Source organism: Pholis gunnellus, assembly GCF_910591455.1.
Source record: "Pholis gunnellus genome assembly, chromosome: 9".
NCBI classification, from domain to species: Eukaryota; Metazoa; Chordata; class Actinopteri; order Perciformes; family Pholidae; genus Pholis; species Pholis gunnellus.
Genome location: NC_136535.1, coordinates 16,274,630 through 16,295,275, shown reverse-complemented (window position 1 = coordinate 16,295,275; position 20,646 = coordinate 16,274,630). Strand labels below are relative to the sequence as shown.

The window sequence follows — 20,646 nt, the reverse complement described above, 5'->3', positions numbered from 1 at the left end:
TCGACCTCTTTCTCCCTGTCTGTCTCTATTTGTTTACTCGAGTAGAAAGAGTTTTGCAAAGGAGGTTTTAAGTAAACAAGGAAGCGGGGTGACTGACACATGTTTCCAATGATTGCGAGCACACAGCCCGTCATTACTTTTTCATTCTGTCCCCTCACACAGCAGAGGCAACATGAGGCTGTGGGCCGTCCTGCTGCTTGCTCTGCTCGCTCAAACTTTTGCTGTAGAAGGTAAGTACAACATTAAAAATCACTTTTAAAGTTTAAAGTATTTGTAGCAAGCAACTAGAGGAGTGTTGCTGGTTGTTCATCCTTTAGTATGATCAGTTTTCAGTAAGATAATGGGTCTACTCTGTGTGTCAAATGTACTGTGTACTGCTTACTACATAAAGCAATTCATATTTAAAAAATAATTATTCATTTTATTTTAAATGTATTTAACCAATCAGAGGTATCAACTTTGGGTGCCCTACACAAGTAGACAATGGTTTCCGTCAGGACTGCTGCTAACAATTATATTAACAATAACTTAATCTGATTTTAACAGTTAATCAATTCATTGTTTTGTTCATAAAATGATAGCAAATAGTTACAAAATACCCATCACAAATGGCCAGAACCCAAAGTGATGTCTTCAAATGGCTTGTTGTGTCTCACCAGCAGTCCAAAAATCTACATTTATTCAAATTTAACTATCAAATTGTGAAAAGCAGCAATTATCACATTTATTGCCTTTTTTTTATTAATGACTTACAAAATGAAGCCAGTATCAAAATAGTATAATCTGTTAATTAATTGAGTATTTTTTTCAGCACTAATTACAAGTATGAATACAAATGGGGTACGATAAGCAGGCATTACTATACAAAGACAGTTATAATGATAGAACAAATTGTTATTAATGATAAAGAACCACATATCCCATGAGCCTTTGCCATGGGCATTCTGTGAAAGCATAAATTTAACTTTTGTTCAAAGGAGTAAATTCATGTGGTTAGAGGTGCAAAGAATACACAAATCAAACAACAGAGCCAATCAAGTTCTCTTTCTCTCTTGTCATTTCATCTTCAGAGTCCTGTATGGGACGCTGTGAGAATGGCTTTAGCTCTCAGAAGAAGTGCCAGTGTGACTCGATGTGCAAGTATTACAAGAGCTGCTGCTCTGACTTTGAGGTCACCTGCGGCATGACGAGTAAGAAACCTCTCTGCTCATAATAACGTCACCAAACAGTCAAAATGGTGCAGGGGAAAGATGGTCTCTGACATCACTTTTCTCCCTCAGCTCGCGGAGACACGTTTGTGTTTGCAGAGGACGATGATGGTGAGCTGTTTGAAGGTACCCCTCCACCGTCTAGACGTTCAGCGCACGGCCAGTCTTTCACTGTTATCAGTCATCAGCTGAAGCCAACACAGCAGCCCATCTCAGACTTTGGTCGCACACCACAGCAACATCCAGAAACAGCACTGGAAATGAACAAACCCCCTCACCTGATAGAAACCATACTTCAGAAAACCCCTGTTACACAGAAAACCCTCATTTCACAGACAGTGGAACCTCCACAGATGGTCCCCAGCACAACTAGACCTTCTGCGATTGATGCAGCAGCTGAGACGACCACTGTTTCCGTCACAACAGCCGCCACCACTGAAGCCACCACTGAAGCCACCACTGAAGCCACCACTGAAGCCCCCGACCCGGACGCTGTGGTCTGCAGTGGGAGGCCTTTTGACTCCTTCATGAGACAAAAAAATGGCTCCATATTTGCCTTCAGAGGTGAGTGATCCCCTCATATTCAAACGTGGTAATCTGACATTTGATCAAAGAGCCAAACGTGAAGTAGACGATCTTTGTGTCGTGGTGGAACATGCCTATGAACCTCTGTGTTTTTTTTTTCTAGGGGAGTACTTTTTTGAAATGGACCAGAAGTCAGTGCTTCCTGGTTATCCAAAGCTCATAAAGGACGTGTGGGGCATCAGCGGGCCAATTGATGCTGCCTTCACCCGCGTCAACTGTCACGGGAAGACTTATATCTTCAAGGTGGGAACGCGGGAAATTGTTTTGTTTTGATAAATCATGTATGTCAGAGCCCTGTAGTAATAACAATTTAATGTTGAAACAAACCTTCAATAGGGAAACAGGTACTGGAGGTTTGATGACGGCGTGCTGGATGATGACTATCCTCGAGATATCAGCGTCGGCTTTGACAAAATTCCTGATCATGTGGATGCAGCGTTTGCTCTTCCTGCTCCTGGTCACAATGGAAAAGAGAAGGTCTATTTTTTCAAAGGTACAGCCAGACATTACACATAATATCCAGACGGTTGTACAGAATATTTCGGTGAACATGTGATAATGTGGAAAATACGTATCCTATACCTAACATAAAGTCACTGATTGTTGCTTTCTACAGGGGATCAGTATCACATGTACGAGTTTTTGCACCAGCCGTCCCATGAGGAGTGTATCACCGTGTCGGAGAGGTCTCCGTCCACGCTGTTCAGGCGCCACACTGACCTATACTACAACAACTATGAACGCGTTCTCAGCGAGCTCTTCTCTGGCTGTGAGTTGTGGCATCATAGATTATTTGTATCTGTTTGAGGGTGGTGGCAGGTGTTGTACAGCTTAATGTTTTTCTAACATTCTTCAGTGCCCCAGCATCACGACAAACACCACTTCATTGACAAGGACTGGAAGGGCCTCAAGTCTCCAGTGGATGCCGCCATGGCCGGCAGAATGTACGTCCCTCCCTTGAGGTCCACAGGACGCCGCAATGATGGCCGTTCTGACCAGCAGGGGGCTCAACAGCAGGGCCAGCAGGGCCAGCAGTGGAACCAGCAGTACCAGCAGTACCAGCAGTACGAACAGCAGTGGGGTCGAAGGAGGCAAAGCCGCTCACCCTTCTGGGGGTCCACGGCTGAGCGGGGGATGAACATGGGCCAGGACTTTGCAGAAAGGGGGATGGAAATGGGTCTGAGGTTGGCAGAGAGGAGGATGGAGATAGAAGAGAGGCTCGGACGAGACTGGGACAGACGGTGGGATCAAGACCGGGACCAGGACAGACAGAGAGACGGTTACCGTCAGAACAACAGAGGCAACTATGACTCCAGAGACGGCAGGTCGTTCTCTGAGTCCATCCAGGGGAGTCTGCCTATACAGAGCGTCTACTTCTTTAGAGGAGGTAACACAGCAGTGTCATTTAGGTTGATAATAGTCATACAAAACAATTTAATAAAATATATGCTCCCTTAATATGAATTGCTTTATTTAGGTTCAAGGGTGATGTGGTCACGGGTACCCATTTAACCCCAGGAGCAGGACTGATGAAAGAAGACCTTTGTGAAATGAGTTACAGATGTCGAGAGCAGCTGGAGGGGCAGACAGGAACTCATTTTAACTAATTTGATCAAACTTTCCCCAGCTCTGTCGAGCCACAGAAGGCTTATTATACCTACTTTCACATGCTGTGAAATAGTCCACATGACAAAGAAACAGACGCCTAAAATCACTGCAGTTCTTGTGTATTTATGCTGTCACCTTTAAGGGATATAGTGTACTGTTAACAAGTTCATGATTCACCAAAGAATCATAAACCACAGTGTTTTAAAGCAGGCTGACACCGATGAGAGATTTTACTGACTGAGAGTAAGATTTTCTTCACACAACCTGAGCATGAGCTGCTCCAGAGATATGAAATGAATGGTGTTTGTTGTTTCTGTGTTTTCCAGATAAATACTACAGAGTGGACCTCAGGACCAAGAGAGTTGACTTGGCCACGCCTCCATATCCCAGATCCATCGCCAAGTACTGGCTCGGCTGTCCAGACACCACTGGGGCAGAAAAGTAGTTTGATATATCTTGTATATATCTTAGGTATTTTTATATGATCATTTGGACTAAGTTGGTGTATAACAGATCATTCATTGTACCCGAAACAGGCAGTGCTGGCTGTTGAAAACCCGACACACTTGCTCTGTGTAACCCATAAACAACTGCTGATCAACTTTGGCAAATATTCATCAATCAAAGTCCACACACACAGCTCCACACAGTAGTTGGCCTCAACGTGGCCAAAGTTCAACCGGTTGATAAAGCTCATCTCGTCTCAACATCAGCTGACCTACTACTAAATTAACTATAAGACAATAAGCTCAATTGAGTAAGCCTAGAAGAGATTGCAAATTGAATTTAAAGGCCACATTTTGATATACTTGAAAATGTTTATTTTCTCCTTCTTAATCATAAGCATATATACAGTGAAAAACAAAATATAGCACAGGGCTTATAAGACTTCATCCATCAAAGGGCCATAAACATTTGGCACATGGTTGTACAGATATATGTAATGACAATGAAAGAAATCCCTATATTGCAATAGCGAGGCTTTTACTCAACAGCAGCCTCATGTGACTGTCAGAGAGCAGTGACAGACGGGACTTTGACGGTAGGTTGTAGATGTAAAAAGATTCTTACAATTCCAGTTTAAGTAGCAGAGAGCAAAGTATAATACTACTATAATACATACAGATGTTTAAACGGTGTACTGTGTTACTGAGTCCCTTCTGATTGCATATTCACAACCTGTTACAGTCTGTCTTACATGTATTTGCATCCATGATAAATAAAAACAACAGTCATCAAGAACACAGTTCATGATCTTTTAAGACTACTCTGATATTTTTGCCGTTGTTTACTCTCGTCTTCCTCGTACAACACGGATATTTTGTCAATTGACAATTGTCCCTAATAGTCTTGTTCATATACAATTTAAGACACCGAATGCAACTAGTGGCATTGTTAGGAAAAGTTACCAAAATACCACATCTGATATTCTGTTTTTTTATCACAAATGCTGCATAAATGTCAATATGCAGCTGCACCTGTACATTGTGTAACAGATAACAACTCAATAACTCAAGAGTTTCCTTTGTGCCGGTAACTTTGAAACTGCAGAGTAATAAATATGCAGTTGCGTTTGACTCAGGCCTGCTGACGTGTTCTTTCTCAGAGGTTATGAGAGTTTAATGATGACATTTTCATAGCAGGGTTCATCATTCACACCGACCACTGCACCTTCATTGGCGATGATCTCAGTGAGACTCACAGTGTCTCCTGCTGGTCCCACAGTCAGGTAGGTGCCCTCAGTTTTTCCTGTACTAGGGCCACAACTCTCAGCTCTCAGATCTGACCCTGAGACAGACGAAACCACCTCCGGCACGCTCGTCAACAAGGACGACAGAGGCCTTTTTGGAGTGCCGCTCTCTGATGATGGAGTGTCATTAGCACCAGCTGTGTCAGCAGAGTTGAGAGCAGCATGCTTTCTCCTGATTGGCTTACATATGCCCACCTCCCCTCCGGGTGGGCCTCCCTCCTCCCACACGCTTGCCCGAGCTCCTAGCTTCCTCCTTGGTGGTTTGGTGATCCCTTCAACTCCTTTGGGCTTGGCCCTGCCAGACTCCTGCTCCCTTTGTCTCTGGAGGCTTCCGAGTCGCCGCAGCATGGCTTGAACTGGGCCTTCAGAGCTTGTCTCCGTCTTTGACGCGGGCTTACCTGCCCTACCCACCGTCACGTACACCGTGGTGACCTTATTTAAGAGCCCCACCTGAGCATCAGATGTCGGCAGCTGGCTACATTTATGCGCAACTGTGTTGGACATAGTTCGCCTTCGTCCTGATGCCCCAGGGACATGCAGGGTGGTCCGGGAAGGGGTTCTGCCTACTTCCTGGTCCCCTGCTTCACAGCTGGAATCGTGATTGTCTGTCGCCTGCCCATCGACTTCATCTTCCCCCTCCTCGCTCTCAGCTCCATCTTCCTCCCCAGTTCTAGCGGCACTCCCCTGAATTTGGAGGGCAGACAGCATCAGAACCCCCCAAGGTGACTTGGGTTTGTTGCGTGGGTTTCCAGGGAGTGCGCCGGGGTCCTGAGCCGAGCCACGCCTCTCCTTGGGGCTGAAGCGGGTTCCCTCTGCAAAAGAGACAGAAGGTCGCTTGGACTTGGCGATGCTGGAGGTGCGAGGGATGTTGAAGGGCGAGGTGATGTCCTCACAGCTAAAGCCGGATGGGTCTAAGAACATGTTACACTTCGAGCTCATCTCGTGGAACTCGCCGCCCGCAACCGCCGTGATGTCTGCCAAAGAGACGGAGACAGAAAAGTCCAGAGACTTTAGAGGAGAGAGGACGGGGAAGTTTGAAGTGGCAGTTCTGCTCATCTCTGAAATAGGGCAATGCAAGTCTGGTTCATCCCTAATCCTACCTTCTCTTGGAGGGACACAGTAGAGCGCCTCTTCCTCCTCCTCATCACTGTCGAAGGACGACCCCTCACTCACCCAGCCACAGGAAGGAGGCTCAATGAAGCTGTGGTTGAACGTTAGCTCTGGGTCATGGTGAGACACTGTGGGTGTGTACGTGTGACATGAAAAATAGATTAAATATAAAAGATGTTAGTCAATTCGATACAAGGCTTATTCTCTATTAAATCTTTTACTTATTTTGCACTAATTTTGTGTATTCAGGTTAATGCAAATGTCTTTCCATGTTGTGAAACATGTTTTTGTGCTAAGTTTTAGCTCCATTGTCTTTCATTAACACTGAAGAAATTTCTCCTTCAAATATTTTAGCAATCTGAACAAAGATGGATGATACATTTCTCATCATTCCTCCAGAAAGTAAAAGTTGAATAGCACCCAAATGTGTCTTAGTACGTGTAAATAAAGCTGAAAAAAAACATGTTGTCATGTTGTCCTTGCATATATATGCAACTTTGGTCATTGAAGAGTTTGTACACAATCTATGAATTACAATGTATCATTATATTGTGCAGCATTCTATTAGAAATATTGTGCTGCAGGACTGACCAGTGACACGAGGGAGGCCAGAGGACCAATCAGAAATGCAGGGCAGGTTAGCACCGATGTTAGCCAGGACGCTGTAAACGTGATATTTCATCCGAACTGACAAGCCTCCATCGGCCACAGTCGCCCTGGAAGACAGAAGGTTCATATTGTACGAATCTCACACTTTGCACTGTGCCTCAGTTAAATTTGTGTTGATTATAAAGTTGAATGTCAGTAAATTAAATCATTGGTACTGAACGTCTTTCCACCATTCAAAATGTCATGATAATACCACAATTGCCATGTTACGGAAGAATTATTAAGTTCATACTTCCAGATTCTACGTGTTGTTACATAAATGAGTCTCTGTTCTTTTCTGAAGTTGTAGCGGGGAAAAGCTTTCTGCTTATACTGCTACAACTGCTTAATACTGCTTAATACTGGTAGATGGAAGTGAGAGACAGACCTGTCTTTGCCATCAACAGGACCTCCTCCACAACACAGACAGCAGCAGAGCACAGCAAGGAGCAACAGGAGCAAAGGAACGAGCACACCTGCTAGTACAGCAGCTCTGGCACCTGATATAGGCACACACACACACAAACACATCAAGAAACATTTGATGCCCTACAGTTGTCCACACACCAGCATACACAGATGCTAATGGATGGATGGATGGATGGATGGATGGATGGACATACTGTTGGGACAGACACCAGTGACTGGGTCGCAGCCGTCCCCCTCACTACAGTCACAGGCGGAGGAACAGTTGAGGCCAAACTGCAGGGCGGGGCAGCTGCTGTTACAGCTGGGGGAAAAAACAGTCATGCACTTACATCACCACAGCAAAGAAAATATCCTGTGTATGAACACTGAATCTATATTAGTGTACAGTGAAAATATACTGTGTGAATAACATAAAATGAAAGGGACCACAATGTTTTGCACCTGCCACACAAATGTATCATATATGCGTCCAACCTTAAGAATAAAGGCCCTTTTTTTTCTGCTGACACTGCACTTCACACTCACCTCTCTCCCTGAAAGCCTGGCTGACAGACACATCTTCCTGTCACGTGATGGCAGTCACCATGAAAACAAGGGCCACACGGGGAGCTGCAGGCGTCTCCAAACGTCCTGTTAGAGCAGGCCGCCTCACACCTGGCGACAGGGAGCCATGACCAAGTACACAAAGAATAAGTTCACAATGATTTATAATCCTAAACCTTAATACCACGTGTCTAAAAAACAACTGATTTACCCTCTTTTGTTGATATTGCCCTACACATATAAGCACTTATGGACATTGCAGGCAGAATAAAATTGCTTGTCTTTTCATCTTCATCACACACACTCATTTTTACAGTCCATATTAAGTACACACTGTAACGCTGGCTACTTTAGAAACGTGAAGATGCAAGCAAAGACAAGATCAAGGAGCAGTTTCACGCAGACTTTAACCATCACCAAAGACTACAAAAATCATACCATTGGTTTTGCATGTAATAGCACATTAACTATAAACTGCATTACTATTATGCTGCGGACAATTTTTTCAATGGCATACCGTACACTTTGAAAAATCCACAAATGATCCGTTTAACCTTCCCCGTGACTTCAGTACAACACAATCAAAAGGGCTCACGTATGCCTAAAACACGCATGCACACCTGGATCCAGTCCATCCTGGGTCACACCTCCAACATTTCCCAGTTTTGGGGTCACAGGGCTCGTTATTCCTGCAGCGTGGACACTTCTCCTGGCAGCCGTCGCCATAAGAACCAGACGGGCACGGGCGGTCGCATCGTGTGCCGTTCCAGCCGGATTCACAGGCATCACAGGAGCCATCGGTGTCAGAGCAGAGCCGGTTGTCTTTACAGAAACCACAGCTGAGGACAGGAGACAAAAAGCAGAGAGAGTCACCAGTAACACACAGGTATTTAAACAAACAAATGTATCTACTTGACACCCACCTCATTTTACAACCACTGCCGAACTTCCCAGCTTCACAGGGCCGGTTGCATACGACCCCCTGGTACCCCGGGTGGCACAGGCACTGCCCATTGGCCGGGTCACAGCTGCTGTGCGTGAGGTCACATTCACATCGCCGATCACAGCTGGGTCCCCACCAGCCTGCCTCGCACTCACACATACCGGTGCGCTGGTTACATTGCGACAGGTAGCAGTTGCAAGGGGCGGGACATTTGAGCCCCCAGTGGCCCCTGTGGCACTGACACCGGCCCGTTAGCTGGTCGCAGCCGGGGCCCGCAGCGCCCCCGATGACGCACTGACACGGCTTGGAGCAGGTTGACGTCCACCAGCCCTCGTCGCAGGTGCAGTTTCCGTGGACTGGGTGGCAGTGGCCGTGGCGGGTGCACTTGCAGGCGTACTGGCACAGAGGACCCCAGCGGTTGGAGTTGCAGGTGCATTCACCAGTGACGGGGTCACAGCGGCCGTGTGGGTAACACTGACACACCTGGCGACAGTCTGGAGCCCAGAACTCAGTAGGACAGCCTGGTAACAAACAAACAAACAAACACAGAGAATACATGTTAAAACTTAAACACTAATGTTGTACAAAACATCCAATTTATAGTGGTGGAATGTAACTAAGTACATTTACTCGAGCACTGTACTTCAGTAGAATTCTGAGGTACTTGTGTTTAAAGTGAGTTTTTTCCATTTATGATACTTCTACTCCATTTCAATTTTGAAAGAAATATTGTACTTTTTACTCTTAATGATAAGACATGTACTTTCACTGAAGTAGGGTTTTAAATTCTGAACTTTTGCTTGTAAAGGAGTATTAATACATAGTGCATATGCATTGTATGTTGTGTTGGTTAAAGTTAAGTTAAATATCTGAATACTTCTTCTAACACAGGTTATTAAAACTTTCAATTCAGGAGAAACATTTACTGGTTTATTATGTCATTTCACAAAAGAATGCATTATTAGTATCAACTTAGGTGACCGTTAATGGTAATTTTTACACAATAAAACAGAAATATTTAGTGCATTGTAAATCAAACTGACAAAACAGACATGTCAGTGAATTGATGCTAAATATCGCCTGTTGTTCAATGTAACTCACGTGTTTTACAGTGAGCTCCGTAGAAACCAGCTGGGCAGCGACACACTCCAGGATACACACAGATCTCATCCTTCAGGCAGGCCTGCTCACTCTCACACACAGCTACACACACACAGGACACACACACACACCAGTGAATGAAACAACAGGAAAACAAAACAAATATGGAGGCAGTGAAAGCATAATTCCTGCTTCTGTCCATTAGAGTAATTAAACTCACGTATGGTGCACTCTTTTCCGTCTTGACGCCATCCAGTGCAACAGACCAAGGTTGAAGGGTTCCTAAATACACAGGAAATAATCAAATTAGCCTGACAAATCTCAAAATAGCTGAAGAAATAATTTAAAAGGAGAAGAAGATAAAAAAAAAAAATATTATCTGTATTCAGACTGAGGAGCTGTCCAGCACAGTCCTAAACTCCGTCGAGCTCTTTGAGAAAAACCTTGGCTAAAAGGAGTTTTTTCAGGTGTGTTAAAATCCAAACAGTAAAACGCTGTGAGTGAAGGTAAAGTTGTACCTGATATTGTGGCAGACGTTCCTCCCAGTAGGATCCAGTGTTTGTGAGGACAGCGAGCAGCAGAGCAGAGCACTCAAAGCTCTGAGGAGAAACTTCATCTCCACACAAAAGAAACCAAAACCCAGCGAGCCAAATATCTTTCCGTCTCACGTCTTTGTGTCCAGTCTGTTCCCGACGTCGTTCTCTCCTCTCAACTTGTTCTCCTTCCAGTCAGAGGGAGCACAATGAGAGGGAGTATCTCTCTTTCTGTACCCTCAACCCTTCCCTCCTTGTTTCTCTCCAGTGTGTCATCTTGTGGCTCCACTGCAGCCAGAGAGGTCGAAGCCCCCAGGTTTCCTCTTCCCATTTCCTGGGGAAGTCAGAGCCACTTCCTTCTATTCAGCCAGATACAGAGCTTTTTAAAGATGGTCGAACACTAACACACAAAACTCGCCGCACACACTGGTGGGGCCCGCACGAAGGCAAACACGCACCCCTGATGTTCACCTTTTTCCCAGATTCTATTGTTGACAGTCTTCCAGGACATGATGGAGAACGCCTTCGCCCTCCTTATAAGTCTTGAAAGTCAGTACAACGATGGTCACGTGATCACTTTGAGCTCCTGCTTTCATTCAACAGCAACATTTGGTGCACAATGCCATTTTTTAAAATCTGGTCTTGTCTATTTTTTCTTGAATCGTGGGAAAAAATGCACGAAGATCATTTCTATTTTCAATACAATTCTGTGTTTAATGGATTTTATTGAATCTTCAAATCTCCACATCGCAGAAAATCCACATTTTTAATAGTTTTTATCACATTTCATCAATACATATTACTCATATGGCAATTGACATCTTAAATCTGTTTTGTCAGCAAAAACATGCTTACAAAAATAAACTGCGAACACAGTATTTTAGGAAAACATGCTCTGATTGGAAGGTCATACATTGTCTCAACAAATACCCCACAGGCCTGACATTGTCAGAGTAGTGTTATAATCACACATTAAGGGTTCAGAGTGCTGTATTTGGCGGCAACTAGTGGTGAGGTTGCACATCGCAACCAACTGAAACGTCTCCTGCGAGCCATGATTGTAGGAGAACTACTTTGGCTGATGCAAAAAATGTGAATGGCCCTCTTTATAGCCGGTGTTTGGTTTGTCCATTCTGGGCTACTGTAGAAACATTGCAAGCCGCCTCTGTGAAGAGGAGCAGCTAATTTGAAGGTAAGAGAAACACAAGTATTCTTATTTTCAGGTGATTATACACTAAAGAAAACATACCTGTGAATATTATGTTCCTATTCTGCCAATAGATCCAAAATAGTACACACTGTTCCTTTAAGAGGGAACAGAGTAAAGTAACCGATCTGCAGAGGCTGGTACCGTACAGACAGAATACATGTGCTTACACAAACACATTTATGGCACCAGCATCAAACACACAACAGCCAAAGGCTTTGACTCTCTGCAATGAAGGAAAGTTAAGAAAATACATTTTATAACAATACAAGCAGTAAATTAAGGCTCACTGGATTAAAATGCACTCACTGCTGGAAGAGCCTGGTATTAGGACAACAACTTTCTTTTTTTGTCCTTGAGCATAAAAGTGCTTCAAATCATGAAAAATACACAAGTTAACAAATGCCTTAAAAATACCCCAAATGAGGTAAAAGTTACTTGTTATAATGGTGGTAAAATCTTGATTGTAATAAAATGACCAACAGGACAGAGGTGAACTTTGGTTTTTGGTAAAAATGTATATATAAATATGAGGATATATATAAATATATATGCGCAATAACCCATTTTTGGACTTTCCTCACAATGAAAAATACATGAGAAGATTGTTGTATTTATACTTGAATCATACATGGAAGTATCTTTTGTGCGGTTAAAATGTATCCCTCTTAGTGTGGTACACTGTACTATATCTGCTGTATTACTAGTATACTGTACTTATTTATCACTTCTATGGAAAAATAAGGGGACAAACGGCAAGAGTGAAATTAACAAAAGGGGAAATGAAAGTAGCCTATGACTGAAATAAAGCAACAAAAAAAAGTGTTCCGTTCACTTTCTTTTCCCACACACTCACATAGTGCTTTTTGTGTTTTTGCACACTGGTGCTGCGTTGAAATGTCCACGTGATTATTTATTTTTTTAACCACATTTTCTGTCACAAGCTGAGGAAGAAGTCCTGACTGAGGGCAGAAGGGTGTCTCACAGCGAGAGGTCAGTACCCGGGCTCAGGGGGACGGTCCCAGCCCCGTCTCATCGGTGGCCTCTGAGTCTCCGATGATTTCCCAAGTGGAGGCGGAGTTGCTCATGTGGGTGGGGCTCCGGCCGCTGCCCGACCGCGTCAGGAAGCCAAAGCTGCAGCCGAAAGAGCAGAAAAGGCAGGCCTGAGGTCAGATCTGCTGTCGGGGATTACAGCTAAATATAGCGCTGGATTGACGGAGATCTCAGGGCAGTGACAGCGTCAGCAGAGACAGAGAGAGATGAAAAAAAATGCCTAAATCACAGACAATGTCTGCTGTGTTGTTGTTGTTGCTATTGCTTTGCATTTAATGATGGTTGCAATGCAAAGTGCTTCAGTTGTTAGCAATTAATGTATCATTCTTCTTAATAAATGCTCTCTACTTGTTTCTCTTGGGAGACTCTGGGGTGACAATTTTTTTTTTTTATGTTTCTTTTTTAATTTCAGATCATCTGAAGCCCAAGTGACGATGCAAAATGCAAAACAGATATATTAGACTGATTGTCTAATAAAGCCAAAAAGCCCCATATACAATGTTCAATCAGGAGGTGCAGACCTAAGAGTACTTTCCCAAAGTTGCTGTGTAAATAAGATTTCCATGCCTGCAAGTTAAACCCTGTAGGGCCCAGTCCTTATTCTTCACTAGTTCAAGCGGGTAAACATCCTCTATCTTAATATATGCACATTTCTGAGAAAACAGACTTAATCTAAGGGTAATAACAATCTATCAAAGAAATCTATATTGTTGATTTTCTGTAATACTATGCGGTAAGTGAACTCTAAATTGTGTTTTAGCGTTAACATATTAATGAAATAAAACACTGGAGGAACTTAAATTAGTCCGAAGAAAGGCATCATGCTATAGTTGGTGAAGAGCCTTAAAATTAGGACAGTTCACATCCATCTGAGAACTTTGGTCACATGTCTGGTGTTTCTCCTTCTCCCTCCCATGCCTCAAGCAAACAACATGAAGATAATCCTGAGCTTTCCTGTCAAGATGAGCAATCCTCCGTGTCAAAGGTACACATTTACCAGATAAATGAAAACATATCCACTGAACCACGTAATGAGGAGCTCCTCTTTGGACACAATACTCAAGAGAAGCACACTGTATGCACATCGTGTGCGTTTTGGTCGTTTGTCCTTTGCTTAATTTAACCCTGTAAAGCTCATGCATGCAAGGAAACCAACTTCTCTCAAAGCAGAAAACATAAGCAGGGACAGATGCTGTTATCGACACATCCTCTCTGATATTTTGCAGACCAGCACTGTGGTTTCCTGAAGTCTGAGCGGTGCGGTGTAACAGTGTCGGCTTGAAGTTGTACTTACAGGTTTCGGATGCGTGACTCAGCTGGTTTGTCAGTGCCGTCCACTTCAGAGCCATCTACTTCTTCTGTCTGCCCGAACAGAGAACTCCTCTCCTCCTCGTCACTGAAGAAGAAGAAGAAATAAAACAGTGATAAAAACCCTTCTGTTGTGAACATATTTCTACACTGGCCCATTATTTCTGGATGTGATGCGAGTGTTTTTAAGAGAGACCTGCTGCTGCAGTCGTCTGCACCAAAGCCAAGCATCTTTGCCTTAATGAGCTTCCTCTTTTTCTTAATGGCAGAGCGGACGGCTTCTAACAGGAAACCTGGACACCTCTCTTCATTCAGGATCTCCCTGCAGAAACACACAATCATTTTCATTTAAACATACAAAATGGCATAACAAGACATGTACACACACACACACACACACACACAGCAGACCCACCTCTGATAGTAGTTGAGCTCCTCCTGCACCAGGAAGAGGTTGGTTTTGAGCTCGTTCCTCTCAAAAATGATGTCACGCACCTCCTTCTTGGTGAAGCACGGCAGATCGGGATCCTTCTGGTCAACTGACGACTTTTTCTTTGACTCGCGAGCGGTTTGACTCGACTTGGACTGATGGGAGAACAGAGAGACATGAGGTCATGCAGACTACAAAACTACTTCAAACTACACTCAACAACAACTCTAAACCGGTCACTGGCCCAGGTAGGGGGTGCTTGTGATAACGACCCCCACCCCAGACGCTACTCTGCACCCAGAGACAAAGTGGGGAGAAAAACAGTTTGCACGCTGTTATTGTTTTGGACGGTGTGTTTGGCGTACAGCTAACAGCTAATGGAACTACCAGTACACACACTGCCACCACTCAGCCGCAGACAGCTTGGTGAGGTTAGTTTCGTTTTTGGCAAGATTGTATGAAGTGACTTATAGGACGGCTTTGAGCCGACTGCCTGCATTCCTTGTCGCTTGTTTTAGAGTTAAGAGGGTGTGTATACGACGGTTGATAAGCCAATTGTGGGTTGTGTTAATTCAATCAGACAGTACAGCAGTGGTTGTTGGTACACCTTTGTAGTTTGATCAGTAGCACCATTTTTTTTTATACAAATGTACCTTTTTAAATCTTCAGCTCTTTTCCAGAACATTTAAGAATGAGTGAAGCATCAGAATTAGATCCAAATCCATTTTGACTTGAAGTTGAGGGATTTTTTATAAAAATGTGAATGCATCTCTGAATTCGAGAAGCAAAAGTATTGTATTTTTTTCTTTACATGAAATAAAGGACACGTGGATGAAGGGTTTAAGAGTCATGCATACGGGGCTGTTGCTGTTGGTTTTGTCCAGCTGTGTTTGGAGGTTTTCTATCTCTTTGCTTTTCTCCTTCAGGTCGGCCTCCATGTCGGCCTTCCTCTCCACGGTGCTCTTCAGCTGGGTCTGCAGCACGTTCTGCTTGTGTCGCAGCTCCGCATTCATCTTCATGAAGCGCTCCAACTGCTCCTGGAGCTGCACGCACACACACACACACACACACACACACACACACACACACACACAGATACACTACTGTTAATCATGAGCAGCAGCAAGTTGACGAACTAAACAGGTTAAAAGACAAAACAAATAGTTTCCATATTTCCCACCAAGTATAAATATAGTTTAATAACAAGCCAGGGCTGAACCAAAAAGACAATCTATCTGCAGTGGGTCGAAAATGTCTCCATGCGTGTGATTTGGACCAAAGGTCTGGGGGATGGCGAGGACAAACCATACAAGTGTAGCATTCATTTTAGGATGAAACAAAAAATTCTAGGCATTCCATTGAGCAAACAGAGAAACTAGTTCAGTTGACCATGAGCTGTTTTTTTTTTTTTCAGATGTGAGTCAACTGACTGGGAGCAAAAAACTAAGTATTAACTAACACACACCCAGTTGTGGCTGCTATTTAAATCACGTGATATACGTGCCTTAACACAGAACCATGCGCAAACACTCACAAGAACGCACACTGTGGCTGTGTGTGTGTGTGTGTGTGTGTGTGTGTGTGTGTGTGTGTGTGTGTGTGTGGGTGAAAACTCTGCCCAGACTTGTGTTGAGTGCAGCTTAATCCTCAGCGGGTAACTATGCAGATAATCTCCACACACTCTTCCCTCTTTCCCTGACACACTCCTTGTCTTCCAGCGTGTTCTTATTGGTGGGGTTTACATGATGTCGCTTCTCTTTTAATGCTACATGTGTTACACAACAATGTAATTATGTTGGAAACCGACCTTTGTAGCCACAGCCATAAATATTATAAAAGTGTGTCCAAATGTTATCGGTGGCATGCACGACAGTAAAGACAACAGCTTTCTTTCTACTTTTATCTTCAGGCTAGAAACCAAGTGAATGCCAGCCGCCATCAGCTGTTAAATGATCAATTAAACGATGAAAATGTTTGAAAAAATGAGTTGCGAGCTGCTGTGCGTGAATGTGTTCATACGCAGAAGAATCGTCACAAACATGAGTGCTTGTCTCTCCTTACCGCCTCTGCCTCTTTGGAAATGGTGGTTATCTCCTGGACTTTTGCCCTCAGCTCATCTCTCTGCTTGTCCACCACCTCCTTCAGCTTCAGCATCACCTCTCGCTCCTGCCGCTGGGTCCGGTCTGCGCACATAAACACACAAAGGAAGAGGGTCAGGTAAATAACAGTGGCCCCTAAATGTACATCCTTTTTGGGAAGCCTTTTTTTACACTGACTGCTGGCTACAATTCTTGTTGTAAATTTAGAGTAAAGATCATCAATTGATGACAACATTTCAGGAAGGTGGGGTTATATTGTTACATGATATAGTTCATTGATGGTTAATAAAGCCACTTTACTGATCTGTAGAGTTGTGTAATAAACTAACCATGGGAAATGTGAAAAGTAGAGAGAAGACTGCACACTAGGTATGAAAATATACAACAAAGCGACTTTGATTTCAGCCATTCCTACCACTTATGAGCAAAAATATGAGCATAGTAATTATGCAACTTGTGAGAAAGTTAAACCATGAAGTTAGTGGTCAGAGTACAGTACAAACTGGAACAAGTTCTTTCAGCAACAAAGTGACAGTGGATTATCTCGAGTCACGCGTTCGGAAAGACATTTTACAGATTTCTTTCAGGTGCATTTCTTTAATGCAAACATCCCACAAACAACATTCCATCACCTTCTTTGTATCTGAGTGGATGGAGTAAAAATATCTTGCGTTGATATCTCAAAACTTGGGCAAACGAAACCAAAGCTATCGCACAGATAGATACCATCCATGGAAAGATGTTTTTTGTTTGTTTAATGATTTGGATTCACTGACTCTTTAAACATACTGGTGCTGCAGCAAAAAAAACAAGGTGCGTCTACTGCGTCTACTAAAACAAGGTGCAGATACTATTGTCCCGTAATACTAAAATCTTGTACATAAACTGAAATAATCGACGGCACATTTGAACTTGAAGTCAGCCGAGTGAAGCAGCCGTCACATTCATAACGTAAAATGAAGGATCACGTTCAACTGCCACATGGCCTCTTGTCAAATAAATCATTAATTAAGACGTCGTGTTTTTCCTGTTAGTACAAGAAAACAAGAGTCAGCAAAGTGACTCCACCTTCTGGCTCACATTACTGTGGTAAGGCTTTTTTTTACATGCTGAACAAGCGAAGAGGTATGCCTAATTAAATCTTAAATCTTAAATTATCAACTATCAAAACAAAATGTATTAAGTAGCTGTCAAATGTAAATTATGTGAACCAACAAGTCATTACTCAGCCAGTTAGCGTGATTGTGATTAATGAAAAACCATTATAATAACACCACTGTGCCAATTTTGAATCCTATGATTTAATGTTTTTATGTAAGCACAGCGCTCTTCTGAGTCCTCTCCTGCCTGGGACAACTTCTGATGCTTCACCTCACAAAATAACTGCACTACAAACACAGCAACGACCAGTCTGATTACTTTCAGCCTCAGTGCATACGACTGTTAACCCACTGCTTTGAATCTGCACACGGTGCTCAGTCACTGGTGGGGAAGTTGTGCTCATGGAAAGCACAGTTACACACATTTGCATTCTGGAGTAGAAAAACTACGCAACCAAATGGCCCCAAAGTGGATTTGTTTAGAGAAGAGCTCATGCCAACCCTGGATGAGTCTGTGTACTCTAGAGATCACCAGGGCACTCGCACCAGATTCAGATTTCTCAAGCAACGAGGTATAAAGAATGCTAGATTGTTTATGCGATACCCACAGTTATTTGTTTTATGTTATCTCTTGTAACCCACACTGAGTATTGAAAGCCATCCTAAAAGCACCCACGGCTTCACCATTTTCAGTTTTGATCGTCCACTCAACTCTCACAGGTGTGAGAAATCCCCATGATTCCCTCGGGCTTTATGAAATGTTAGTGTGCACCTACATTTTTGGGGTGAGACGTAAACCGTCATGCGAGTATACAAACAATAGGTAGCATGGATTGATGAAAGGATTCTTTTACGATGTTGTATTTTGGAGCTGATTTGGGAAGTAATTTACCCAAACGCCCAGTTTCCAAAAACCCGTAGCATATTTAACATTACAACCCTGGGACCTACCTTCCTGTGCATGGCTGCCCTTAAGTCTGCTCTGCAGCTCCTCTTTATCCTCCTGGAGCTGCTGAACCTGGGCCTCCAGCTCCTCACACCTCCGTCTCCACTGCTGCTCCTTCTGCTGCAGCTCCTGCTCGAGAGGATGGAAGACAGACTGTAAAACCATAACCTCAGAGATGTGATACTAAAAAAATAAAAGACCTGAGCAATTTAAATATTTGGCTTCAGGAAAATAAGTTTTGTCCAAGCGGGTGTGTCAGTTTGTTGTTAAGTTAATGCAGATGTTTTTGTTGAAATGATTCCAACAACCACACCTCTTCATTCCCTTTCTGAGTAACGATTATAACCCCGTCTGTCATGCACCGACACTACGGATTCAAGTTTATAGAGTCAGACATGCAGAGGATGAATAAGCACCACTACTACAAGCACAAAGAACTAAATCTTTGTTAAGCCTTTAATGGTATGATCAAAGTATTTAAAACAAATCCTTTCTTTTCCTACAAAACAAACATTTAAAAGATTGGTTGTCCAAACAGCCCCACAACAATGAAGTTCTTTGGTGTGTTATTTAACCAAAACACAGCATGGTACAACAGCAGGCCCTTCCCTCCTTTTCTTTATGTTACTCATGTCAAAGCTTCAATAATTAATTATTAATTACAACACTTATAGCTCTGTAGCATGACCAGAGATGTAGAATGTATTCAACTTAACTGCAGTTTGGGAGCATTTGAGTAGCTTTTTTTATTTTGGAGAGAGACAATAGTGAGCTATATTTGACACCAACATGTTTGTTTACTTTGCAGAATGAGGTGTTACTTTTTAGTCTCGACCATATTGAACCTTATGGATTGATTCTGCTTGGGGGCCCCGGGGCAGAATTGAGCAACTGAGGTCCTGTTGACCTGATATCACACTTATGTGCATATTCCTATTTAAAGTTAACTGAATTTCCACAAACCAGTTCAACTACCTAGTGACCCACATTGTCCCCATTGGTAGTTCAGTGTACAACATACAATATGCAAGTTAAAACAGTTAATGCTATACTCATAAACATTTTTTTTTAATAATAACTGAGTAATCTTCTTTGATAAATAACACCAAGTGCACCAATTTAATTTGGGCTACTGCTCATGCTGTACTATTACATAACACGTCTGACGCAATGGCTTCCCCTAAACCAGGCTGTACGACGGCGTAATTAACAAGCACACAGACGTCTCTCACCCGTATCTCATGTTTGTCGTTGCCCTCCTCGCTTTCTTTGCCCGCTCGTTTCTTCTGCTGCTGCAGCTGTAGCGTCTCGAACGTCTTCAGCAGCTCCTCTTCCTTCAGCTTGTGCGCGTGGTTCCTCGACGCGAAGTTCTCCAGGAGCTCCAGCACTTTCACTATTTTCGGCACCAGACCCGCGACGCTCTCTTTGCCCCCGCCGTCGATGAGTTTCTCCACCTCGGTGCCGATCAGTTTGGCTATGTCATACACGTCGTCCACGGTCAGAGCCGAGAACGTCCGGTGAAAACAGCCCTCCGAGTGTGCTTCGGGTGCCTCCATGTCCAGAGTGGGACCAAGCTCACTTCACATGCTCTTAAATCCGGTATCGAAACCCGACAGCGAGCAGTCCGCGCGACGTGACAGCAAGCCGTTTATAGCCGATTATAAACGGGAACGCAACAGACGAGTGCCGGTGGGAAGTTTAAAGTGAATACATGGTTGAGCCCACGCTGCAGACACGCCTGAACTTGACTTGCATATCTTCAAACAACACCTCTTGCATTTTTTATGTTTGCTCAAAATAACTCAGCCTACCAAATCAAACAAAAATACAAGAACATCGAGTACTCCACTGTGAAATACGTAGTGCAAAGCTGGACAGTATTCACGCAGTCTACTCACTGTAGGATCCTCCTACTTTCCTGACCAATGTAATTCGAGTGCACACACTACACGCAAAAACTCGCCTGCCAGGTCGAGCATACTGATGCATGCACCAGAGCGTGAACATTGAATTTCCTCTCCTGATCTGCAGTCACAAATGCTGAT

The 20,646-nt window shown here is 43.5% G+C and overlaps 3 protein-coding genes across 3 annotated transcripts; 1 reads left to right on the top strand and 2 right to left on the bottom strand.

Moving 5' to 3' along the window:
• Window positions 1–172: 172 nt before the first annotated feature.
• Window positions 173–3,846, top strand: vtna (vitronectin a; the record flags this gene model as incomplete). The annotated part of the gene is made up of 8 exons (XM_079166825.1): window positions 173–230; window positions 1,071–1,190; window positions 1,281–1,772; window positions 1,897–2,036; window positions 2,130–2,286; window positions 2,410–2,562; window positions 2,650–3,180; window positions 3,728–3,846. The coding sequence occupies 8 exons, from the start codon at window positions 173–175 to the stop codon at window positions 3,844–3,846; spliced, it is 1,770 nt and encodes a 589-aa protein (XP_079022951.1).
• Window positions 3,847–4,283: 437 nt separating this feature from the next.
• On the bottom strand, window positions 4,284–10,542 carry scarf1 (scavenger receptor class F, member 1). The gene is made up of 10 exons (XM_079165695.1): window positions 10,444–10,542; window positions 10,146–10,207; window positions 9,926–10,027; window positions 8,502–9,345; window positions 7,864–7,992; window positions 7,533–7,639; window positions 7,298–7,409; window positions 6,853–6,977; window positions 6,252–6,389; window positions 4,284–6,125 (listed from the first exon to the last, which is right to left on the bottom strand). The coding sequence occupies exons 1-10, from the start codon at window positions 10,539–10,541 to the stop codon at window positions 5,011–5,013; spliced, it is 2,832 nt and encodes a 943-aa protein (XP_079021821.1). The 5' UTR covers window position 10,542; the 3' UTR covers window positions 4,284–5,010.
• A 603-nt stretch (window positions 10,543–11,145) lies between these two features.
• Window positions 11,146–20,503, bottom strand: rilp (Rab interacting lysosomal protein). The gene is made up of 8 exons (XM_079166796.1): window positions 19,834–20,503; window positions 18,607–18,730; window positions 16,518–16,639; window positions 15,314–15,499; window positions 14,442–14,611; window positions 14,223–14,348; window positions 14,013–14,114; window positions 11,146–12,799 (listed from the first exon to the last, which is right to left on the bottom strand). Exons 1-8 carry the CDS (start codon window positions 20,155–20,157, stop codon window positions 12,673–12,675), a joined length of 1,281 nt encoding a protein of 426 aa, XP_079022922.1. The 5' UTR covers window positions 20,158–20,503; the 3' UTR covers window positions 11,146–12,672.
• Window positions 20,504–20,646: the final 143 nt, after the last annotated feature.

What these genes read in the sequence shown, in the direction of transcription:
- scarf1 (XM_079165695.1), bottom strand. Translation starts at nt 10,541, where the DNA reads ATGAAGTTTCTCCTCAGAGCTTTGAGTGCTCTGCTCTGCTGCTCGCTG. An exon ending in CCAGGCTTTCAGGGAGAGAG is followed by an intron (nt 7,640 to 7,863) that starts GTGAGTGTGAAG and finishes TTTTTCCCCCAG; the next exon opens with CTGTAACAGCAGCTGCCCCG. An exon ending in CACTGGTGTCTGTCCCAACA is followed by an intron (nt 7,410 to 7,532) that starts GTATGTCCATCC and finishes TGCCTATATCAG; the next exon opens with GTGCCAGAGCTGCTGTACTA.
- rilp (XM_079166796.1), bottom strand. Translation starts at nt 20,157, where the DNA reads ATGGAGGCACCCGAAGCACACTCGGAGGGCTGTTTTCACCGGACGTTC. An exon ending in TTTCCAAAGAGGCAGAGGCG is followed by an intron (nt 15,500 to 16,517) that starts GTAAGGAGAGAC and finishes GTGTGCGTGCAG; the next exon opens with CTCCAGGAGCAGTTGGAGCG. An exon ending in GAGCTCAACTACTATCAGAG is followed by an intron (nt 14,349 to 14,441) that starts GTGGGTCTGCTG and finishes GTGTTTCTGCAG; the next exon opens with GGAGATCCTGAATGAAGAGA.